Source organism: Salminus brasiliensis, chromosome 2, assembly GCF_030463535.1.
Source record: "Salminus brasiliensis chromosome 2, fSalBra1.hap2, whole genome shotgun sequence".
NCBI lineage: Eukaryota > Metazoa > Chordata > Actinopteri > Characiformes > Bryconidae > Salminus > Salminus brasiliensis.
Window position 1 is genome coordinate 29249255 of NC_132879.1, and position 19020 is coordinate 29268274.

Genomic DNA, 19020 nt, shown 5'->3' on the forward strand with positions numbered 1-19020 from the left:
GTTACAAACCATGATACCAGGAAATAGGACATTTATGAGGTTAGATTTCTCACTTACTTTATGTTACTGTATCTTTTTTACTATAAAATGGCTATTTGTAAAAGCACTGCTTTAGCCCTGCTTGTGATGCCATAGAGAAGAGCAAGTGTCATCCATGTCTAGGAAAGTACGTGGGAAAGCAATTAGCACTGGGAAACACAGCTGTGCATGGCTTAAGCCTGACTTTGTGAGGGAAAATCCAAGACACTAATCTGTTTGTGTGTGTGCAGTAGGGGGTTATGCAGCACTGTAGGTGTACAGTTTCGCAATTAATAATAACAGGGCAAGAATACCTTACACAAAACACCAGCAATAGGTATGTAGTATAAAGAATTTTTATGCATTTTTGATGAGTTAAGTAGGGAGGCACCGATACGATACTAGGATCGGATATCGGTCCAGATACTAACAAAATCGCTGGATGGGGTATCGAATAATTAGGCCATCACTGCCACAGCTGGTCTTCCACATAAGGAAAACCGAAAAGGGAGGAGCTGTGCAAATATCCAGCACAATTATTTATCTTAGTGACAAATAAATAGCAATTCAGTCTATTTGATATATTTTGATTTACAAAATTTGTAAAATTATATCCCATGCTATCCTGATGCCAGTCTCTACCACATAAGTATAGGGTTTATTAACTCAATAATAGTATCACGTCGGGGTCAGATACCGGCCAATACGCAAAGTTTATGTATTAGTATCGGAACAGAAAAACTTGTGCAATCCTAGTTACACAGTTTTACACGAATATGACTCTGGTTACACAGCATCAATGCATTATATGCATTATATTAGCATCCCCTTTAAATGATATTATATAATATATCATTTAATGCATTATATCATTTTATTATATATGATCTAGGAACCAGGTAGAAAACAACTTTACCTCTGATACAGCTTTCTAAAACAAATGAAAGACAACAGATCTTAAATCATTGATCCATTTGTTTAATATTTTCCATGAATTCCCAAAATTGGGACAACAAAAACTAACAAGAGTTCTCCAATTACTGAAGAGTGCAGATTTTTAAATATAAATAAATTCATTATCACAATCATACCATTGCTTATACCAACTAGGTAAATAATGATGCATAAAATCCACATTAAGCCATCAATCGGACCTTAATAAATCAGAAAAAAAAACAAACAAAATATATACTCACAATGCATTCAATTTTCTGGCTTTAGTCTTCTGGGGTTGTCTCAATTTCTCAATATCTTATGTCAGTAAGTTTTTGCTGGTATGTAAAACAATGCAGATCATTTTACTTTGGTTTGATCACAGAGTCAGTCATTGTTCGAACTTGAATAGCTGGTGTACTTCACAGGACTAGCTGTTTGTTGGTCATTATGTAATAATTTACTTTTTAAAATAAAATACTATTAAATATGCAACTTCTCAACAATTAAATCATTATTTTTCTTTGTCTCTTTTCACAGAATGAGACCAACCAAATCATGCCCCATGCTAATTATATGTTAATAGATGTTTATCATGTTTATATATTATACAACATAATACATTTTTTACTTAAGACTCATGAGAAGGGACACTGAAAAATAGCTGCTGTTAATTATACGCTGAAGAAATCTAAACAGGCAAGGTCTTACTTTAAATATTGCTGCATTGTCGAGGGTAAACTGAAGTGACATTGGCACAAAAAAACAAACAAATACAAAAACAACTGGCCTGCCAGCTGCAGTGATGGCCCATTCAGGCTTTACAATGCATGCTCCATAACATTGCAATGACTTAAGTAAAAATCTATTTAATACAAAGTTCGGTCCATTTTTCATAACATGTAGAATCCCGTTTGCTCCTTCTATTATATTCTTTTTCTGGTAGTTTAAAGTGAAAAAAATAAATAGTTCAGTGCTTCAGAACTTTGAGGTTGAGGTTAAGGCTTAACTTTCTCTACCTCCACACTGGCTATATGAGCTTCATCGTGTATTCCCACACCAACACTGGGCTGAGAGCAGCTGTGCTGGTGTTCCTTCCAGTCCTGCAAACAGACATTTTAGAAAATGAAACCAATGAATTTGACCAAACAAAACAGCTGCACGCATAAAAACACAGTACAAAGCCAGACATTGTATTTTTATTATGTGGAATTTTAATAGTGTCTGCAAGCAAGCGATTTGGTATTCATGTGTATTGGAACAGTCGTCTTCATTAGACACTGATGAAGACTATGAACCTCTAGTGAACAATATATAACTCTATAACGGGTCATTTACTGCACTGTTAAGTCTTTTAATGCCATTTAATGTCTTAATCAGCAGGAACTATGCTATGAAGCAGCTGCTGCTCTACTGCATAGAAAAGAATACTTAGTCACACAGCTGGTCTGCTGTTGGTCTTTGACACTCTGAATGCGACTCACCTTTTTTTGGCAAAAGCTTGAACAGTAGTGGACTTTATGGCAGCCTGCACATTCATTTGAAGCTTCACGTCCACAGTTTACACAGGTATGCTGTAAAGAGGCAAAGGAGACACCTCTGTTAAACCAGTTAACGCCCTACTACAACAATAATTCCTCAAATGCCCGAACTCAACGGGACACAACTGCTCACACTGGGTTCAGGCGTCTTTCCCCAAATTAGTGCTGTGCTTGGGCCAGGTTCAAATTTCACATTTAGATCCTCACTGCCGGTCTCCCAGGTTCAACAGATTTTCCTCGGCCTTTCCCCTGCCTTATTCTTCCTCCCTACTCTCATTAACTGACGACACATTTAAAAAGTATAACATGATTAACATGATTTATTACCATGACATGTCTGAACTAAAGAAGCACACATCAGGCACCAAACATGTCTTGGCTGATCAGCTGCATTTGGGGTAAGTGATGAATCATGTTAATTAGATTTAAAAAATTGTTTCTTTAGTCTACACGCTCGAGTCTCGTGTTGTTGACGACAGAAGTTAGCTGAAGTTCACTAAGAGAAACTGGTCAAGCAGGAACAGCCAATCAATTCAGGAGGTTACATTTAGTTACATATATCAGTATGTCATTCATATAATGTTAATGTAAACATTGATGGTTCTAAGATTAAACAGGTAAAGGCTAACCTTTTGCTCAACACTGCACTAAACAGAATGGAATGCTGTTTGAAAGCATTGCTTGATTAATAAAGATTTTGATCCATAATTTGTGACTTAAATTGCTTACATATAGGTAACAAATTAACCTACCTATATGTTTATGTTAATGTGTAACATCTGTATACTTCTCATACTATATGGACAAAAGTATTGGGACACCTGCTCATTCATTGTTTCTTCTGAAAAGTTATATTTTATATAAAAACTTCTGTTGAAGTAACTGTCTCTACTGTCCAGGGAAGACTTTTTACTAGATTTTTAGAGCACTGCTGTGATGAGCGCCAAGAGTATTAGTGAAGTCAGGATATTGGATGATCACCACCCTCTCATATCCCCAACTTATCCCAAAAGTAACGGATGAAGCACCATCATTCCAGAGAGCACAGTTCCACTGCTCCACAACTTAATGCAATCTTGGCATCTGATTTTTGTTAATACAGAACGCTCAAAAATATTTCCTAAATTGCTTTGCTGATCAATCCGATGTAAAAAATGTGTGGATTAAGCATGAGTTGTTGTATTTATAGCTATGAGATAGACAATGAATGGTTGCTGTGACATTGCTAGGTGGTAGAAAGGTGCTGCTAAGTGGTGTTGCGATGGTGTTGCTATGTGGTTGCTTTGGTATCCCAGGTGGGTTCTGCAGTCTTCCTAAGATGTTGCTATGGTATCTCAAGGGGTTTCTATGGTTTTGCTAAATGTGACTGATTGTTTGAAGTCCAAAAACCTTTGGCTTTATGGTGGAATGCAAATATGTTGGCTAATAGAGCTGTGTCCACAGAATCGTGGTCCAAAAGATGTTTGGTCTTAAAGCTCCTCCAAGCACAGACAGTTCTGAGTAGCAATGGAGAGAAGCTGATCATTGTGACATAATTTCTGAACCACCATTCATTCCTATGTAGGAAAAATGCACAATAATTTTATGTAAACTTTAAGTCTGATCAGCACATAAAGCATAAAACTGATGCTATTAGTTCTACAATTGTGCCATATTTGGTGGCTGTAGAAAAAGAGATGTAGCTAGAGAATGTGACCTGAAGAGTCACATTTGAACTTTTAACAGTTTATGGACATATTTCAACTTATTCCTATGGAAGTGTTTAAGCCACGACACTACAAGGCAAATGCCATCATTAACCAAAGTATCTTAACTAAAAGTGTTGACAGCTGCTTTCACATCAAAATGAATTAACAGTGCACTACACTAAAAAACATTAATATCAATAAGTTTTTTAGTCATTATTTAGATTCAACAAATGCAAACAGATATGGACAGACCAGGCTGGAAGAGCTTGGATGCAGTATCACGTTCATTCTGATTTAGGCTTTCAGTCTCTGTGACCTCACACGTCTTTCTCTCTGTACCCAACACTGCTCTCAGAATAAAGGTGCAGTCCCAGAGGTCACACACACACACACACACACGCTCCATGTGGATAGGCACTGCTTGAGGTCACACAACTGCTATTGCTGATAGTGCCACATCACGCTTCACTGAACAACTCCCATAATGCTTTTCTGCTAGCCTCCCAGCTACACCTGTACACAGAGCAGCGGTGTAAGAAGACAAGTTAGGTGTCTACACTGCCACTGCTCTAAATGATTTAGCAGCTACAGCTACAAACTCACATTATCTGTGTTTCAGGCAGGGAAGCTTTGCCCAAGTGAGAAGCCAGAGCTTGAGAAGGTTGACTGGACAACACAATTTCAGCTGATCAAAAGTGCACAGAACAAAAAGAGCATCTTCACTGTTCTCTTAACTGGCGTCCTGTAGCTGCCTACAAAACCAACCGGCCCCTCCCGATCCAAACCAAGCACCCTTTGTGCATCAAGTGCATCAAGTACATCTCGAGCTGTACGGAGGACAAGCACCTAGACTTTTCTCTGTCCCGGCACAGAGGTGGTGGAACAAACTACCCCTGGTTGTCACACTCTTCACTGCCTTCAAACGCAGACTGAAGACCTGAAGACCTTTTTAAGAGCACTTAATTCAGCACTAATCTCGCACTTATAAAAGACTTCTGATTGCACTCATGTCTTACTCTGATTTTGTGACATTCAGGCAGGGTGTACATTACCGTCGCTGTCATGAAAAAAAAAAAACTAACAACAAAAAAGCTTTCAATTGAAATCATTGTAATACAAAAAGGTCATTTTGGAGCATTTCCATCGGTCTATTCATTAAGAATAACTGCAGGACCCTAATAAAGTGAAAAAAAGGCTTTTAGGTTTTTGTGTGATGGCAATGATACATATGCAGTTATTGAGTGTTACGCATCTCTTGTATCTTGGTGTCAGCCCTGGCTGTTACTTGACAGTATCTGAGCAAAGAGGTATATTTATTAGTTAGTTAGATAGATCTATAGGACAGACAGACAGACACAGAGAGAGAGAGAGAGAGAGAGAGAGAGAGAGAGAGAGAGAGAGAGAGAGAGAGAGAGAGAGAGGCCTACTTGCCTTGATGATAATTTCTGTAATCTTCCCCTCTGGGTCATCAGTAAGTGACAGCTGGCTGGGAAAAGACTAAAGTAGAGAAACTTATGATTATCCCACTCAGTGATGATACAGCCACTAAAAGATGATGCTGAGATGAAGTCACATTGTTAATCACCTTCACTCTAGTTCACACAACTTCCTACATTCCTGACGATGGTGAATGCTGCTTTCTGACCTTTCTCCGTGTTGTCTAATCAACTGCACCTTAACTGTTTTAGATGGTCACATTTCTAACCAGCTGACTGTGAAAAGCACCCTGTTGATTAGTGCCCCCACTGCACCAATATCGATCACATGGGTGACTTCCACGGTGCTGTGGAGCAAATAATTGCTTTAACAAATGACAGCGGTTTCTGTAGAGGGCATGGTTTAATTCAGAACACAAGTCTGGCTACAGGAAAGAACCTCATCATTAACAATAGACAGATAATTTGTCTTGGCTGTGTGGGCAGGAGGTGTAACATCTCTGCAGCTATATTTAAGCTGCTTTGTAAGGAGAGGGAACATGTGACTTTTACGTGGGCGTAAAACACTGGTGTTTAAAATATGGTGTAATAATAATAATGCAATTTTACATTTTAAAAATGTCAAAAATATGGATGTGTAAAATAAAGAACATTTCTGCAGCTTTAGAGCATTCCTCTGCAACTTCACTACCGGTCAAAGTTTTAGAACACCCCCAATTTTTTTCAGTAGCCCACTGTTAGTGTTGATTGCATAGGCAAGCCTGCTTTCAGGTTTTGCCATCTCTGCAATGACCTTCTTACTGTCACTCCACTTGTCAAACCTGCAGTTGTAGAGTACTCAACTCTTTGTAGTTGAAGCTGAGACTTTGTCCAGCATCATAACACACAATGCTGTTGCTCTTGTCAGACCTCTTCCTGTCAGTGATGGTGTGGTAAACTGCACTTACACACTCTGACTTTGTAATTTCTCTAAAGGAAAGACTGTATCTGTAAATGATTTTTGTTAATTGCCTTGTTCTAGTCAATCCAAGTGTGCAATATTGTCTAGATACTGCGACAGAGAGCGCAGTGACAGTCTATGACAGTTATAATAGTGATTTCATACAGACAAAGGGTTTGCAAGAAATCAGCAAAAATTAAAAAGACATCGGACTGTTGTACCCCACTCATTTGTACCCCCTGCAGTTTACTGCTTACCTATGTACCATTTAAGGTAATTGGACTTTGTCAATAAAAACTTGAAATATTTGACCGGTTTTGTATACACAAGAGGGATTCTCAGAAGGCAGGTCAATTCTTGGTCAGCATAAAAAGGTTAGCTTCCACCTGCAGCAATATGAGCACCGAGACAAACAAAGATTCACCACACTCACATCCTTCCTGCTGCAGCAGCTTTTCTCCAGGCCGCTGTTCGACTGCTGGTTGGCCTGACTGGCTTGTTTAGCCTGGGCGATAAGGGATTTGAGCTGCTGGACGGTGCTGAGCAGTGTGTTCGCCGTCTCCTCTAGGTAGAGCCAGGTGCGTTGTTCGCTCATCTCCAGCCCGTTGACCACTCCGGCTGCAGGGGGAGCTTTAGCCTGCACCACGGTCTGCTGAGGGACCACAGCCAGAGCGGGCAGTGTGGTCAAAACTGCAAAAAGAGCCAAATATTTGAGAGGAGCCAAAAACAGGGAGCAGATCGAATACAAAAGCCTATGTGAACACAATCTCTAAACTTCAGTGAAACAGTTTCTCCCCCTTTTTTTGCACAATTATCTCTCCAGGTTAGTTAATGCCAGCTCTCTCCAGTTGTCAGCAACAACCAATGAACGACGAGAAGAATTTAAATGATCCCAAAACAGAAATTCAACTTGTTCCTCAGTAGCAGCATGGCCAGCACAGTATACGCAGAATTGAACTGGGTTCCTTCCAGGCCATATCTCTGCAGAGTAGCTTTTCCCCCCTCTTCTAATGCCAAGTTCACACTAGCTACAACACGGTAATGTCATATAAGCAAAGCAGCAGTGAAGTGGGTAATTGGCAGTCCAAATTGGGGAGAAAATGGGGAGAAATTGTATAAAATTTATGAAATAAAACAAAAAACTAACCAAAAAAGCAGAGAGATATAAAACCATCATCTGAAGTGAAAGAAGGATTTCAGGAGTAATATAACAGGATTTGATATGAATATGACTTGGCGAAGTAGCCAAAATAGTGGCACTTCCCTCTCTTTTAGAGATCAGTGGGGTATCAACATAAATCCTCATGGCATAAGCCCAGCACCTCAGCTGCTCTGAAACTAAATAGAAATATAAAAAAATAGTTAAATCTAGTTAAATAGATGCTGTGGTTTTGAAGGAAGCCAAATTTATACTGGTTTGATACCACTGGTGTAAAATAAATAAATAAAGAAAGTAAATAAAGAAAGAAAGAGAAGAAAAAGAAACAAACATATTTTATTTACAAAATGTCTCCCTATTTAAATGGCTCCCTATTTTGTAGGGCAATATTGAGTATGTCGGCCATTTTTCTCGGAGTGTCTTAATCGTAAAGTGGAATTTGAATGTGATTTTGAGGGCAGTATAATATCCCACAATGCACTCGTAATTTACAGTAAACTCCGCAGCTCACTAGATTAGCTGAAAGCACTGTGAGTGGCGCCACTTAGCAGTAGACAGTGGAACGAAATGGAGCTCATATAAGCGTGATCGGTATGAGCCACTGAACTTCAGATATTTTTCCATGTAGTTCGTTAATGGGAGGGTTATGTTGCTTAGCAATGTAACAATCTAAGATTATTCAATGAACAACGCAATGCTTTTACTAACTTTTACTAACTAATACAGAATTCGGTTTGTGTGTACAAAGTACGAAGCGTGTTTGTTCACACCACTAGTGCTGACGCATGTGGATGAAGAGAGAAGTGTCAGAATTCATTTGTGTTTCTACTGCTACTTAACTAAATAGTCCCTCCGTATGTAGTGCAATACTAATAAGGGAGCAGGGAGTTGGTCACAGCCCTATTTATATATACAATATATATATTTCCAATTCTGTACATGAACCAGCTTACAGACAAAACTGGCCAGCACTGCTGTAGATCACCAGTAAAAAGGAGCTAAGCCATCCTCCTATTATAGAGAGCAGCAGTGCTAATTCTACTGTTTTGGACTACAAGGCACAAATGACTGTGCTATCATTACCATTCAAACCTGGGTCCCCAGGAAAGCATGCAATCCTCTTAGCCAGTTGCACCACTCGGGAGAAAGAATTTCCATGCTAAACCTGCAGGGTGAGTTGCAGTTAGTCACTGCAGGCCTGTCAGTCAGATATGACCTTGGTGAAAAGATGCACAGTCCTAAATAGGTCCCTCTTTAACCCTGGCCCACATTTTAGCTAGCCCAGTTTCGTAAAAGAGGACAAAAAGGGATGAAATGTGGGCTAGACAGGACCTCACACATTCAAGCTGCCCTTACCAGAAGCACAGTACGGGGGAACAAATTAGAGCTGTGTGAGTGGACTGAGGGTCCTAGTACAGCTTTCTGTGCATTTAAGCCCGAGTCTCCATACCTGTGTTTACAATCCTATCTAATAATTGCTGGGGCATAAAATCCCATGTGATTACCCCCCCCCAACCCCCCCCCCCGGGACGCTTGTTCCCTCTTATTCCACAGTAGTTCAATTGGACTGAGTTGTGGTAAGCAGGCACAGTGCTGTATTCATGGAACCATTTATTAAACCATCTCAGCCTTGTTCACACTGTAATCATCTATATATCTAAATGGGGATGTATGTACCACTTCTATAAAATATTGGAATTCAGATATGCTGCTCCACATTGTGTTGACCTACCAAAGGACCCATTGTGTACTTAAAACATATTCCACATAATCTAGACCATGTATCAGCTGTCTCTGACCTTAAAGAACTTAATACTACTAGTAATGTACTGATACTAACTAGTAGTAATACTAACTAGCTTTTTAGTATGTAGTATATAGTAAGGATACCTATGTACCATGTACCAATGTATGCAAGCAGTCAGTTTTACATGGTTTCAATAGACTTTATTGTCCAACAATGCAATGTGAAATGGAACAGGTGGAGCAACAATGCAAGTGCCACCATTAGCTGCGTTCCAAAGAGATTTCAAGGACGCAACTAATGCGTCCTTCCAGACTTTCAATTACCCACAGTTCTGTGCGCACATACAAAACAAAGCCTTCAGAGCAGAGTTTGTTTTAAAATGTTAAAAAGAGGCACAGAAAAAAAGTCCATGAGGCAACTGGAAGAGGCAGGACCTTTCTGGTGATGTCACCAAGCAGCCTAGTTAGACTGTTCAATTTGTGTGACCAATAGGCTACTAAGAAAGAGTCTTAAAAGGACAGTCCTACCAAGGACCCGCCCTACCCTGGCTACTGACTCCATTTAGAAACTGACGCTCTCACCGTCCAGATTGAGGCTTTCTTGAGAAGTAATTTTGAGGCTAGTGCTTGCAGAGCAGGACTGTTACAAGACAAGATAGTTACAGGGCTGCAAATCAGTTTTCAAGGTTACAAATGCAAGTCTGAAGGAGGAACAGTCAGACAGTTGTCTGCAGGTTTCTCTGTGAACAATCACAAGGAAGCAGGCAGGAGATCTCACAAACCTCAGAAAATCTGTTAGTCTCGTATATGAAAGAGACATCAGACCTCAGCGTTACTGCCTGTGGTCTAGACAGAAAGAGTCCAGATTTGTGGACACGTCCTAGTTTGAAAGCGGCTGAAAACAGTGCAGTCTCATCAATAAAGGTCAAAGCAGAGACAGAAGACAGTGCTCAAGGGGGGGATAGAGAGAGGTATGTGTCAGCTGAGGGGGGAAAAAAAGCAATTGCACGAACTCTACAGAAGGCTGCTGTTCTGAGTGCCCTCGGCTTATCTGTCTAATGGACCGATACACATGAATACCCAAACATGTCACGACTTCCAAAAGTATCAGGACAGCACTGGCAAAATTCGTACTTTTGTTGAAGGAAGGGCTGGACATGACGGGTCAGTTCCCTAATTCCTAGACCACAAAAAGCTACAGCTGTGGAACCAGTCCCTCATTTGAAGAAAGGGAGTGTATTTTGAATACTAGCCGGGCAGACATTATTTTCTATTAAATACCCATGTAAAGAAGACAGGACTTTTCTGTCATTTTCTATTGCGCAACAAATCAGACTGTCTATTAATAGCTATCTTTACGCTGAAGTGATCACATAGCTTTAGCAGATCAGCTTTTTTTGCAGTTTGTTGATAGAAGAATTTGAAAGTTATTTTACAGCACTTCCCACATGTAACTCTTACAAAAAACAAAGGCGGCATCCCAAACTGCACACAAGCACACTAAATAGCGCACCACCATTAATATCGCTGCGTTTGGGATACAGAAAACAAACACAACCAGCACAACAGAGAGGTGTGGTTAAGCTAGTTATGCCAGTTATTATTTTTATTTGAACCCAATTTTAGTCATTTCCAATTCCCACCCAGTACCTAGAACTCCCCCTATTACACAATGCTACCAGGGGACACTGAAAGACCCAACACTTAGATAGCTGTGCCACTCCGGAGCCCTGACTAGAGTATTTTTTTTAAATAAAGAATGCTACTACTTTTTTAGCTTTTAAAGAAAAAGATGTCCAGAAACGGCTGCAGATGTTCTCAATAGAAAGTTCTTAAACAGCAGAAAAAGAGTTGGTTATAAAGAAAAAGAAATTTTAATTAAATAAGCAAACGTAGATCAAGGAGACATTACGGAAGCCAGCAATATGGAATTGGCCACAATTAGACACACATTTTTATACTGATGAACCAAAACGTATAGGACGACAAATAATTATTTGTTCTTTTTTGTTCTTTGTTCTTCTTTTATCGCTAAAACTCGCTTGATGGAAACAAGCTGCTCTTTCCAGTGACTTCGCAGTTTTGTTCTTTGTATTGTAGAGTGAAAAGCATGACTTTGAGCAAGGCAGTGGGATGCAGGATGAGAGGCCAGGGCCAGGGCCATGGCTCAGGTCCCTGTCTGAGAAACCAGGGGGGGGGCTTCACTGCTTCATTAGCCTCACAGTGCTCCAGCTTAAAAAAGGAACACTACAGTCAGCACTGATGAGGCACCTGTCTGAAGAGCCACTGAGTCTTTCTGTCAAGTCTGCAGCCACTCTGAACTTGGTGAACAGGAGGTAGACACAGGTGTCCGTCCGTCCGTGTGTGTGTGTGTTTTTAGGTCTGTACTTGTGACCTGGAGAGTTTTTTCTATTTTGGAACTTACAAGTACTCAGAAAATGAAGCCCCTCATCAATTTGTACTTCTTCCACTTCTAGAATATTTACTACTACTAAGACTACATAAACAGGTCACCTGAATAACTACAAAGATATCTGATTTCGATAGCTGCAAGCTATTACAGCTGTCCACAGTTATTTACAACAGAAAATTGGCCTGTATCGCCTGTTATTATGATGACCAGCCACAAGTCAGTCATATTATTGGGTAGAACTGCAAACCCTGATTCATTACTCATGCTTTTTTAGAAAAGCTGCCAAAACGCCCTTCTCTTTGTTTGGCTTTAACAGCTGACTAAGACATACAAAAGAGACCAGTTATGAACTGAGGATGGGAGAACTGCTGTCAAGTACCTAAATGTAACCAGCAATTATTGTCATCAGGATGTGACTGACCACCTTATTTACCCTGCCAGCTGGGTAGAGTCAACTCCAACCTTTAAATCAGGACTCTTCCTGTATAGTCGATATCAACAAATGCCCCTAATGAGAGTGAGGCACACATATCTGCAGTTCTATGGTCTCTATGAGAGTGACTTCAGATGGTAAATGGTCCCAGAAACATACAATTAGCTCCTAGCAGACCAGATTTAAAGTCCCTGGGAACACATCTTGATATACTGATATATATTGTTTTGCATATTACTAAACTTGGGTGTTAAATGAAGTGTTCAGTAAAGCAGTAAACGCAGAAATACGAGAAAACACCTGTTAAAAATCACCAAAATGCACTCTTTGTGACCTTTCTGAGAATGGCCTGGATGTGGTCTTGATAATTGAATGAACGTGTGTGACTAACAGCCTTCTACCACTGGAGAACACACAGCCTTGAGACAGAGTTTTAGATCTTTAACCTTGAATTTTAGTAGGTATTTCATAGATCTTAGGGTTTACTGAGGTTAGATATGTGTTACCAAGTTACCAGTTCATATACAGATACACAACATAACAAGATTTAAGCTTGGACTTGACACAAAGCTGTGACATATCTGGACTACAGGAGCTTCCACTTCGGTTATCATCTTCCAGCTTCGAGTGCAGCTCTACCACCAAGAGTTACAGCCTGGTTACATAACCCAGCTCCCACTCTCAGACCTAGCTCTGCCCCTTTGCAGAGGAGAAGCCCGGCTGAGACTCTGCTCTCCCCCTCAGTGCTACGCAGACTCTGTCCACACATTGATGACCAGCCCGGCTCTCTCCTGTTGTAGGTGATGCCAACTTATAAAGTTGTTTTGTGATGATACTTTAAAGAAGGTCAGGCCTTTATCCACTGTGCTGTTGGATGAGAATCCAGGGAATGCACAACACGGAATGCTGTCATAATTGGGTAAAGGAACCTCAGGTGTACTAAACACGCAGATAGCTGGATAGCTAGCTACCTTACTATGATGCTTTCTAAGTTAGTTTTAGTGGCCAAGATGCTCAGACTCGAGAGGGCATTGTAATTGATCAGGGTTACGCTGACGAAAGCCTGACCCCTTTTAGGACTACCCATTATACCTTGAGAGGAGGGCAATAGAGGTATAATACAGCAGACTTTTATTAGACTTTGGGAAGATATTTATAGGACATACTTTGTGCATTAACACTGGGAGCCCTAAGGAGCCAGATTAACTTTTTTAACAGATGTAGCTTCCCAGGGGTTTTATCCCCTTTAGCAGATCATCACTGTTACACAAAAACTGTGTATCTCCAAAATGGCAAATTTATAAGAGAAGCCCCCCCCCCCCTTAACTTCCAACAGAAGTCAATGTTAACATTTTTATTACAAGCAATTTTGGAGCATTTCTGTTGGCCCATTCATCCTGAAATTCGGACACAAATGTTAGACAACCCGCCAGATTCAAATTATGAGAAAAGGTCCAAACGGCAAAAGATGAGGATACACAGTTTTTGCAGGACAGTGACGATATGTGAGTTTTTGTATGTCTGTGGTGATGTGTGTGTGAGTGAAGGTCACTGTGACCCACCTGCTGTACTGCTGAAGACATCTGAAGGGGCAGGGCTGTCGGAGATGATGGCCGTCGTGTCTCCCGTTGCTGTGCGGTCAAAGGTCAGTGTACCTGAGGTGGTGAGCTGACCTGATGGGGTCACTGTGACTGGGGACAGACAGAGTTGGGTGTTAAAATATTCCACTATGTTAAAGTGTCTTTATTTAGAGAAATCAGAGAGAGCTAGTGTTGTTTTTTTATACCTGCATTAAGCAGCATGGAATACCTTAGAGATATATCAATCTAAGTGTGATTTGAATTGATTTTAGAATTTGAGGTCAGAAGTTGTGGAAATGAATTACTATGAGATTTACACCGCTGCTCTTTAAATTTCAAACAAAAGCCGTGCTGCAATAGAAATACACTCACAGGTGGCTCCGGGTGCTAGAGTGATGTTCTTGGGTGGCGGCGCCTCCTTCTTCTCTGGTGAGCTCGAACGCTCATTCTCTTTTTTCCGTCTCTTGTAGGGGACAAAGAGTCGCACAGGGCCAGTCTATGTAGGCGGGGAACTTAACACATTAGACCACACCAGACTCTACAACAAAATATCACATTAAAGCATGCTGCTTGACAGAGGCTACCTATTCACTTTACCATAGATATGTTGTCTCCCCCAAAGGATCCTTCCTTGCTCTAGAATGAATAGGAATGTGAAAGTCACTAAATAACAGAAACTAGAGGTCTACAGCCTGGCTGTGGACCCACAACACTCATTAGCACTGGTCTCATTTTCACACTAAAACAAACACATAAGTGAGAGAAGTTCCTAAACTTTTGCTGTTTCTTAAGGCTTGCAATACTCAAAACCGCTATAATATAATTGTCCCTGCTCTAAAAACATCTGATTCACCTACTGAAGACTAAAAAAGCTTGTATCACTGACCATAGTTAGGTCATCACAGCAGGCTGCACAGGTACAGGAGGCAGCGTGTGGGTTGAGGATGCGCTCCTGTTATTTATTTATTTAAAAAACAAAAAAAAAACAACAACAACAACAACAGTCAGTCAACAGGTGGTCTCAAACATGCCCAAATACATTATTGGCTTTGACCTTTTAATTACAATAATGTTCTTACAGTGGAACTGTCATACAACTGCCACTACCCTATATTAACAGTCCCTTCAGAACACAAATACTCTGTACACCAACAAGAACAGATCACATTCCAAATTTCACATCACCACATGCAATGCTAGATGTAAACACACCCAAGATGCATTGCAATTAGATTATGACTGAATCATTCAAACCACATTGAGAGCTGGTCAGAGACACCTCTCAACAAACCACCTATTGATTCGGTATCCCCACCGTTCCACAAGATCGTTTACGCTTTTTTGGAAATTACATGCACATTGATGTGTTTTTTTATACAGGAAATTAAAAGTGTGTGAAATTTTAAAAGGTTTTACTGAAAAGTGTAAACGGATTCTGACCAAAGTATATCCAGATAATATCCTAATATGAAACAAATGCAAATGCAAAAGGTGTAAACTGCCTCAGAGACTTCAGTATTTAGTGTGTTCATGTATGCATGTGTGCATTTTCCACAAGCTCCTAACCTGACCTGTATAAGGCACTGCAGAGGTCGTCCTGCATAACGAATGCTCCTCTTCCAGTCCTTACTGCTGGCTCTTCCAGCCAGCCCTTCAAACTCTGTGGGAGTGTACCAGTTGTTGTTGTGTTTGATGCAGTGCCCTTTTCCCCCTGATAGCAATACATACATTTTCAAACACAGATCTGAATAACACATTCAGAGCTATAGTGTGCACTATTATGTGTGTGTGTGTGTGTGTGTAAAGACTCGTAAGTCTCGTAAGGTCATGGTCCACCATTATTTTGGTGATTTTCCTGCACGAGAAATCGTATGGCAGTGGTGGCTCAGAAGTTAGAGCCCCGGGCTATTGATGAGAGGGGTTGTGGGTTCAAGATCCGGGCTCGGCAAGCTGCCACTGTTGGGACCAGGTGCCGCAGCGATGGCTGCCCACCGCTCTGGGCGCGTGTGCTCACTGTCACTATGCATACTTGTGTGTTTACTGCCCAGATGTGGCAGAGGCCAAATTCCATCTGTGTCCAACACAAATGGTGAATATGGCTGTCTTGTCTTGTATCATACAAAATTCAACTGTTTTTAACTAGATCTGACTATAGTTTTCCAAATTGATCATGGTATCAAAATATGAGGCAATTTAAATTAGTGACAATAAAAGCAAATGACACCATGTATCCAGAATGTTTCTTTTCTATGCTAAAAGAATGTCTAACACTGTTAGCTAAATTTGATTCAGATGCTTTTTCTCCTTGTTTTTTGTTACAGATAATACCCAGGAACACAGTTTCAGAGACTCAACCTTTAAACTGTTTTTAAACAATATGAAGCACCCAGCAAAGCACATGCAATGCAGTTAAATGCCAGGTCCTGGCATTATGGCAATATGACAGTATACTGGTTTAGATTATATATGGCTCAGCACTAATATCACAGCTAGACTACATGGTGATACAATACTTTGCTGACCCCTAGTGGGAAGACCCACCTGAACCCAGTCTGTTTTTGTAGAGAATACCACTGGTGTTCCTGCAGCGCACTGGCAGTTCGTTCTCATACACAGATGGATCCCAGTTATACTTTGACACATCTTTCTCATGGCTCGGAGTCAATGGGGTAGAAGGAGTCTGAGGGCCTAAAATGGAGTAAAAAGCTTTTCTTAAGAGCTGTTATTCCTCAACACACCAAGAATTTTACTAAGGCAGCATAAGCACATCAATTGGCTTCATATCAATATCACACTATTACAATCCCGTTGTACAATAAACAATAGGTGCATCCCAATTGCATATTAATAACTAACACAAACTAGTTTTTGAGTCTGAAGTACGTAATATAGATCAAAGGGTAAAAGTTGAGTATCCTCAAATGTCCAAGATACAGAACTAGAACCGGTCGGTTTTTGAGTTTGGTTACGATGGACACTATTAACCCACAATGCAATGCAAAACGGAAAGGAAGGAGCTACTCAGATCTAGAATGATTCCTCTGGAAAAAGGCGCTTAATGACGCAAGTACAGCAGAATAAGTGGCATGATAACTTGCGGGGACCTCTGTTGGGTAGATACATTAATATTTTGTATACTAACCTGCCAAACCCACACTATTAAGATTAGTTTGTAGACCTTATAGTATTAGTGTGTAATTCGCAATTGGGACACAGCTAATATCAAACAAATACCTGGAGTCATGGGCGCAGCGGCGGCTTTCAGGCCTGTGGCGTCCACTATACTCCCATCAGTGTGCACAACAATCAGAGTGGCCTTCTGCGTGCTAAGACTGTCCCCAATCTGCAGAGTCGTCCGACCCGTCTGCACACACCGCATGTCACAAAGACACAAACACACACGTTGTTATTTCTATCAAATATGAGTATATATATCTGTCTATAAAATGCAGTAATAGTAGTACTGGGCTTGGAACAGCACAACTGACATACTCCACCAGTACAAGCAAAGCTGATATGTGTATTTATATGGGTCATCTGATCCTGTGGAACATTTCCACAGACATAGCTTGTAGTAAGTCGTCCATTCATTAGACCAGACAAGTCAGAGTCTTAAGAGTTATCAGCAAACGCTGTAAATTGACCCTGGTTAAGAGAAACTCACAAGCACATGCTCAGGGATGGACGCTGCTGTGGCGACAGACGTGGAGAAAACACTGTCATCTGCAGTCTGGACACCACCGACAGTGACTGTGGTCACCTCTGCAAAAACAGGCAGAAGGGGAGTTATTTATTTCATTATAAATAACAAAGCATTATTTATTCTTTTTCTTGAATTGAAATATATTTATATTTAAATGATATATTAAATCAACATTTTTTCTTTCATTTTTTTCCTGCAATAAGGAAATAATAATGAGAGTTTAGATTAATTGTGTCACTGTATATGAACCCATTTAGAGGTAGCAGCTAGTTTTCATTCAGCAGTTCATCAAGTAAACAAACCAAATCCACCCAATTTTATTAAAGCCCTCCTAAACACTGTTAGTTAGCTAACTCCGCTGAGAAACTTTACAGATAGATAATAGTGGCGGGGGCTGGGTTCCCTGCGGGTTAGTTTAGAGCTAGGAGCTGTTAGCTAGTAGCTATAGCTTGTTTTTAGCACCGTGTAAACAAAGTCAGCCCCGGCTGCGGCTCTTATTTCCGCTGCTGAACTTCATCACCAGCTGCTGTGGCCCCGGCCGTGCTCTACACACCGACCTGCAAACGCCGTTTCGGCGTCGTCCGGGTTCGGCAGGGACTCGGCTATGTCGATGTTTGCCGCTTCCCCCATCACAGTCATCGTGGGCACTTCGGCCTCCGATTCAGTCTCCGATTCCGCCCCCTCCTTCCCAACCGCTTCGGCTGAGCCGAGCTGCTTCGCCGCCGGGTCGCTCTCGTCCATCAGCGCTGCACGACTGGAGCCGAATATGGCCGAGAGAAACCGGTCGGGGAACCGCCTATAACACGCTGAAATATCACACTAGCGGAGCACTGAGAGTGTGTATAAAAACGCAAACAGGCTGGAAATGGTAGATTCTGCTCTCCTGCCAGCATTTTAATTTACCATGACCCCTAAAACAAACACGTTAGATAATGGCTACCAACTTTCTTTATGCGGGACGGATAAACAACACACAGGAAGGAGACACGGCGGAAATTACCGAGGGAAAACGACGTAACACGAAATGGCGCTGTAGACTGAAGAGGCCTCACTGTGTTTCCAGCACCTTAACATTTTAGACCAGGTGTTTTATTCTTCAGCACGGATAAACGTGTGACATACAAAATGTCTGAGTTTATTTGGCAGTAGTATTTTATTTACAACACTCTTACAGAACAGTGTGGCGGGAAAATGACCAACCAACATATTAATAATAATAATAATAATAATAATAATATATAGCCAATATATTAATTTAATTAAAAAGTGACCGGTAAAGCACATCAGAATAACTGAAGGATTTGCTGCAAAAAGGCATTTAATTTTAATTTAATTAAATTTAATTTTATTTATTTAAAAAAAAACTGAGCTTTACTCAAAAACAAGCCACGGATACATAATTAATGTACAGTCTACATCCAGCATGAAAT

At 40.7% G+C, this 19020-nt stretch overlaps 1 protein-coding gene across 1 annotated transcript; it reads right to left on the minus strand.

Annotated features, from left to right (window-relative positions):
- Positions 1-980: 980 nt before the first annotated feature.
- On the minus strand, positions 981-18571 carry deaf1 (DEAF1 transcription factor). The gene is made up of 13 exons (XM_072672324.1): positions 18148-18571; positions 17552-17649; positions 17122-17251; positions 16429-16575; positions 15459-15598; positions 14774-14839; positions 14485-14523; positions 14260-14383; positions 13870-13998; positions 6990-7246; positions 5612-5677; positions 2436-2525; positions 981-2054 (listed from the first exon to the last, which is right to left on the minus strand). The coding sequence occupies exons 1-13, from the start codon at positions 18329-18331 to the stop codon at positions 1950-1952; spliced, it is 1575 nt and encodes a 524-aa protein (XP_072528425.1). The 5' UTR covers positions 18332-18571; the 3' UTR covers positions 981-1949.
- Between the last annotated feature and the right edge of the window lie 449 nt (positions 18572-19020).

What these genes read in the sequence shown, in the direction of transcription:
- deaf1 (XM_072672324.1), bottom strand. Translation starts at nt 18,331, where the DNA reads ATGGACGAGAGCGACCCGGCGGCGAAGCAGCTCGGCTCAGCCGAAGCG. An exon ending in CTCTGCAGTGCCTTATACAG is followed by an intron (nt 14,840 to 15,458) that starts GTCAGGTTAGGA and finishes AATAAATAACAG; the next exon opens with GAGCGCATCCTCAACCCACA. An exon ending in TTACAGAAATTATCATCAAG is followed by an intron (nt 2,526 to 5,611) that starts GCAAGTAGGCCT and finishes GCCTCTTTACAG; the next exon opens with CATACCTGTGTAAACTGTGG.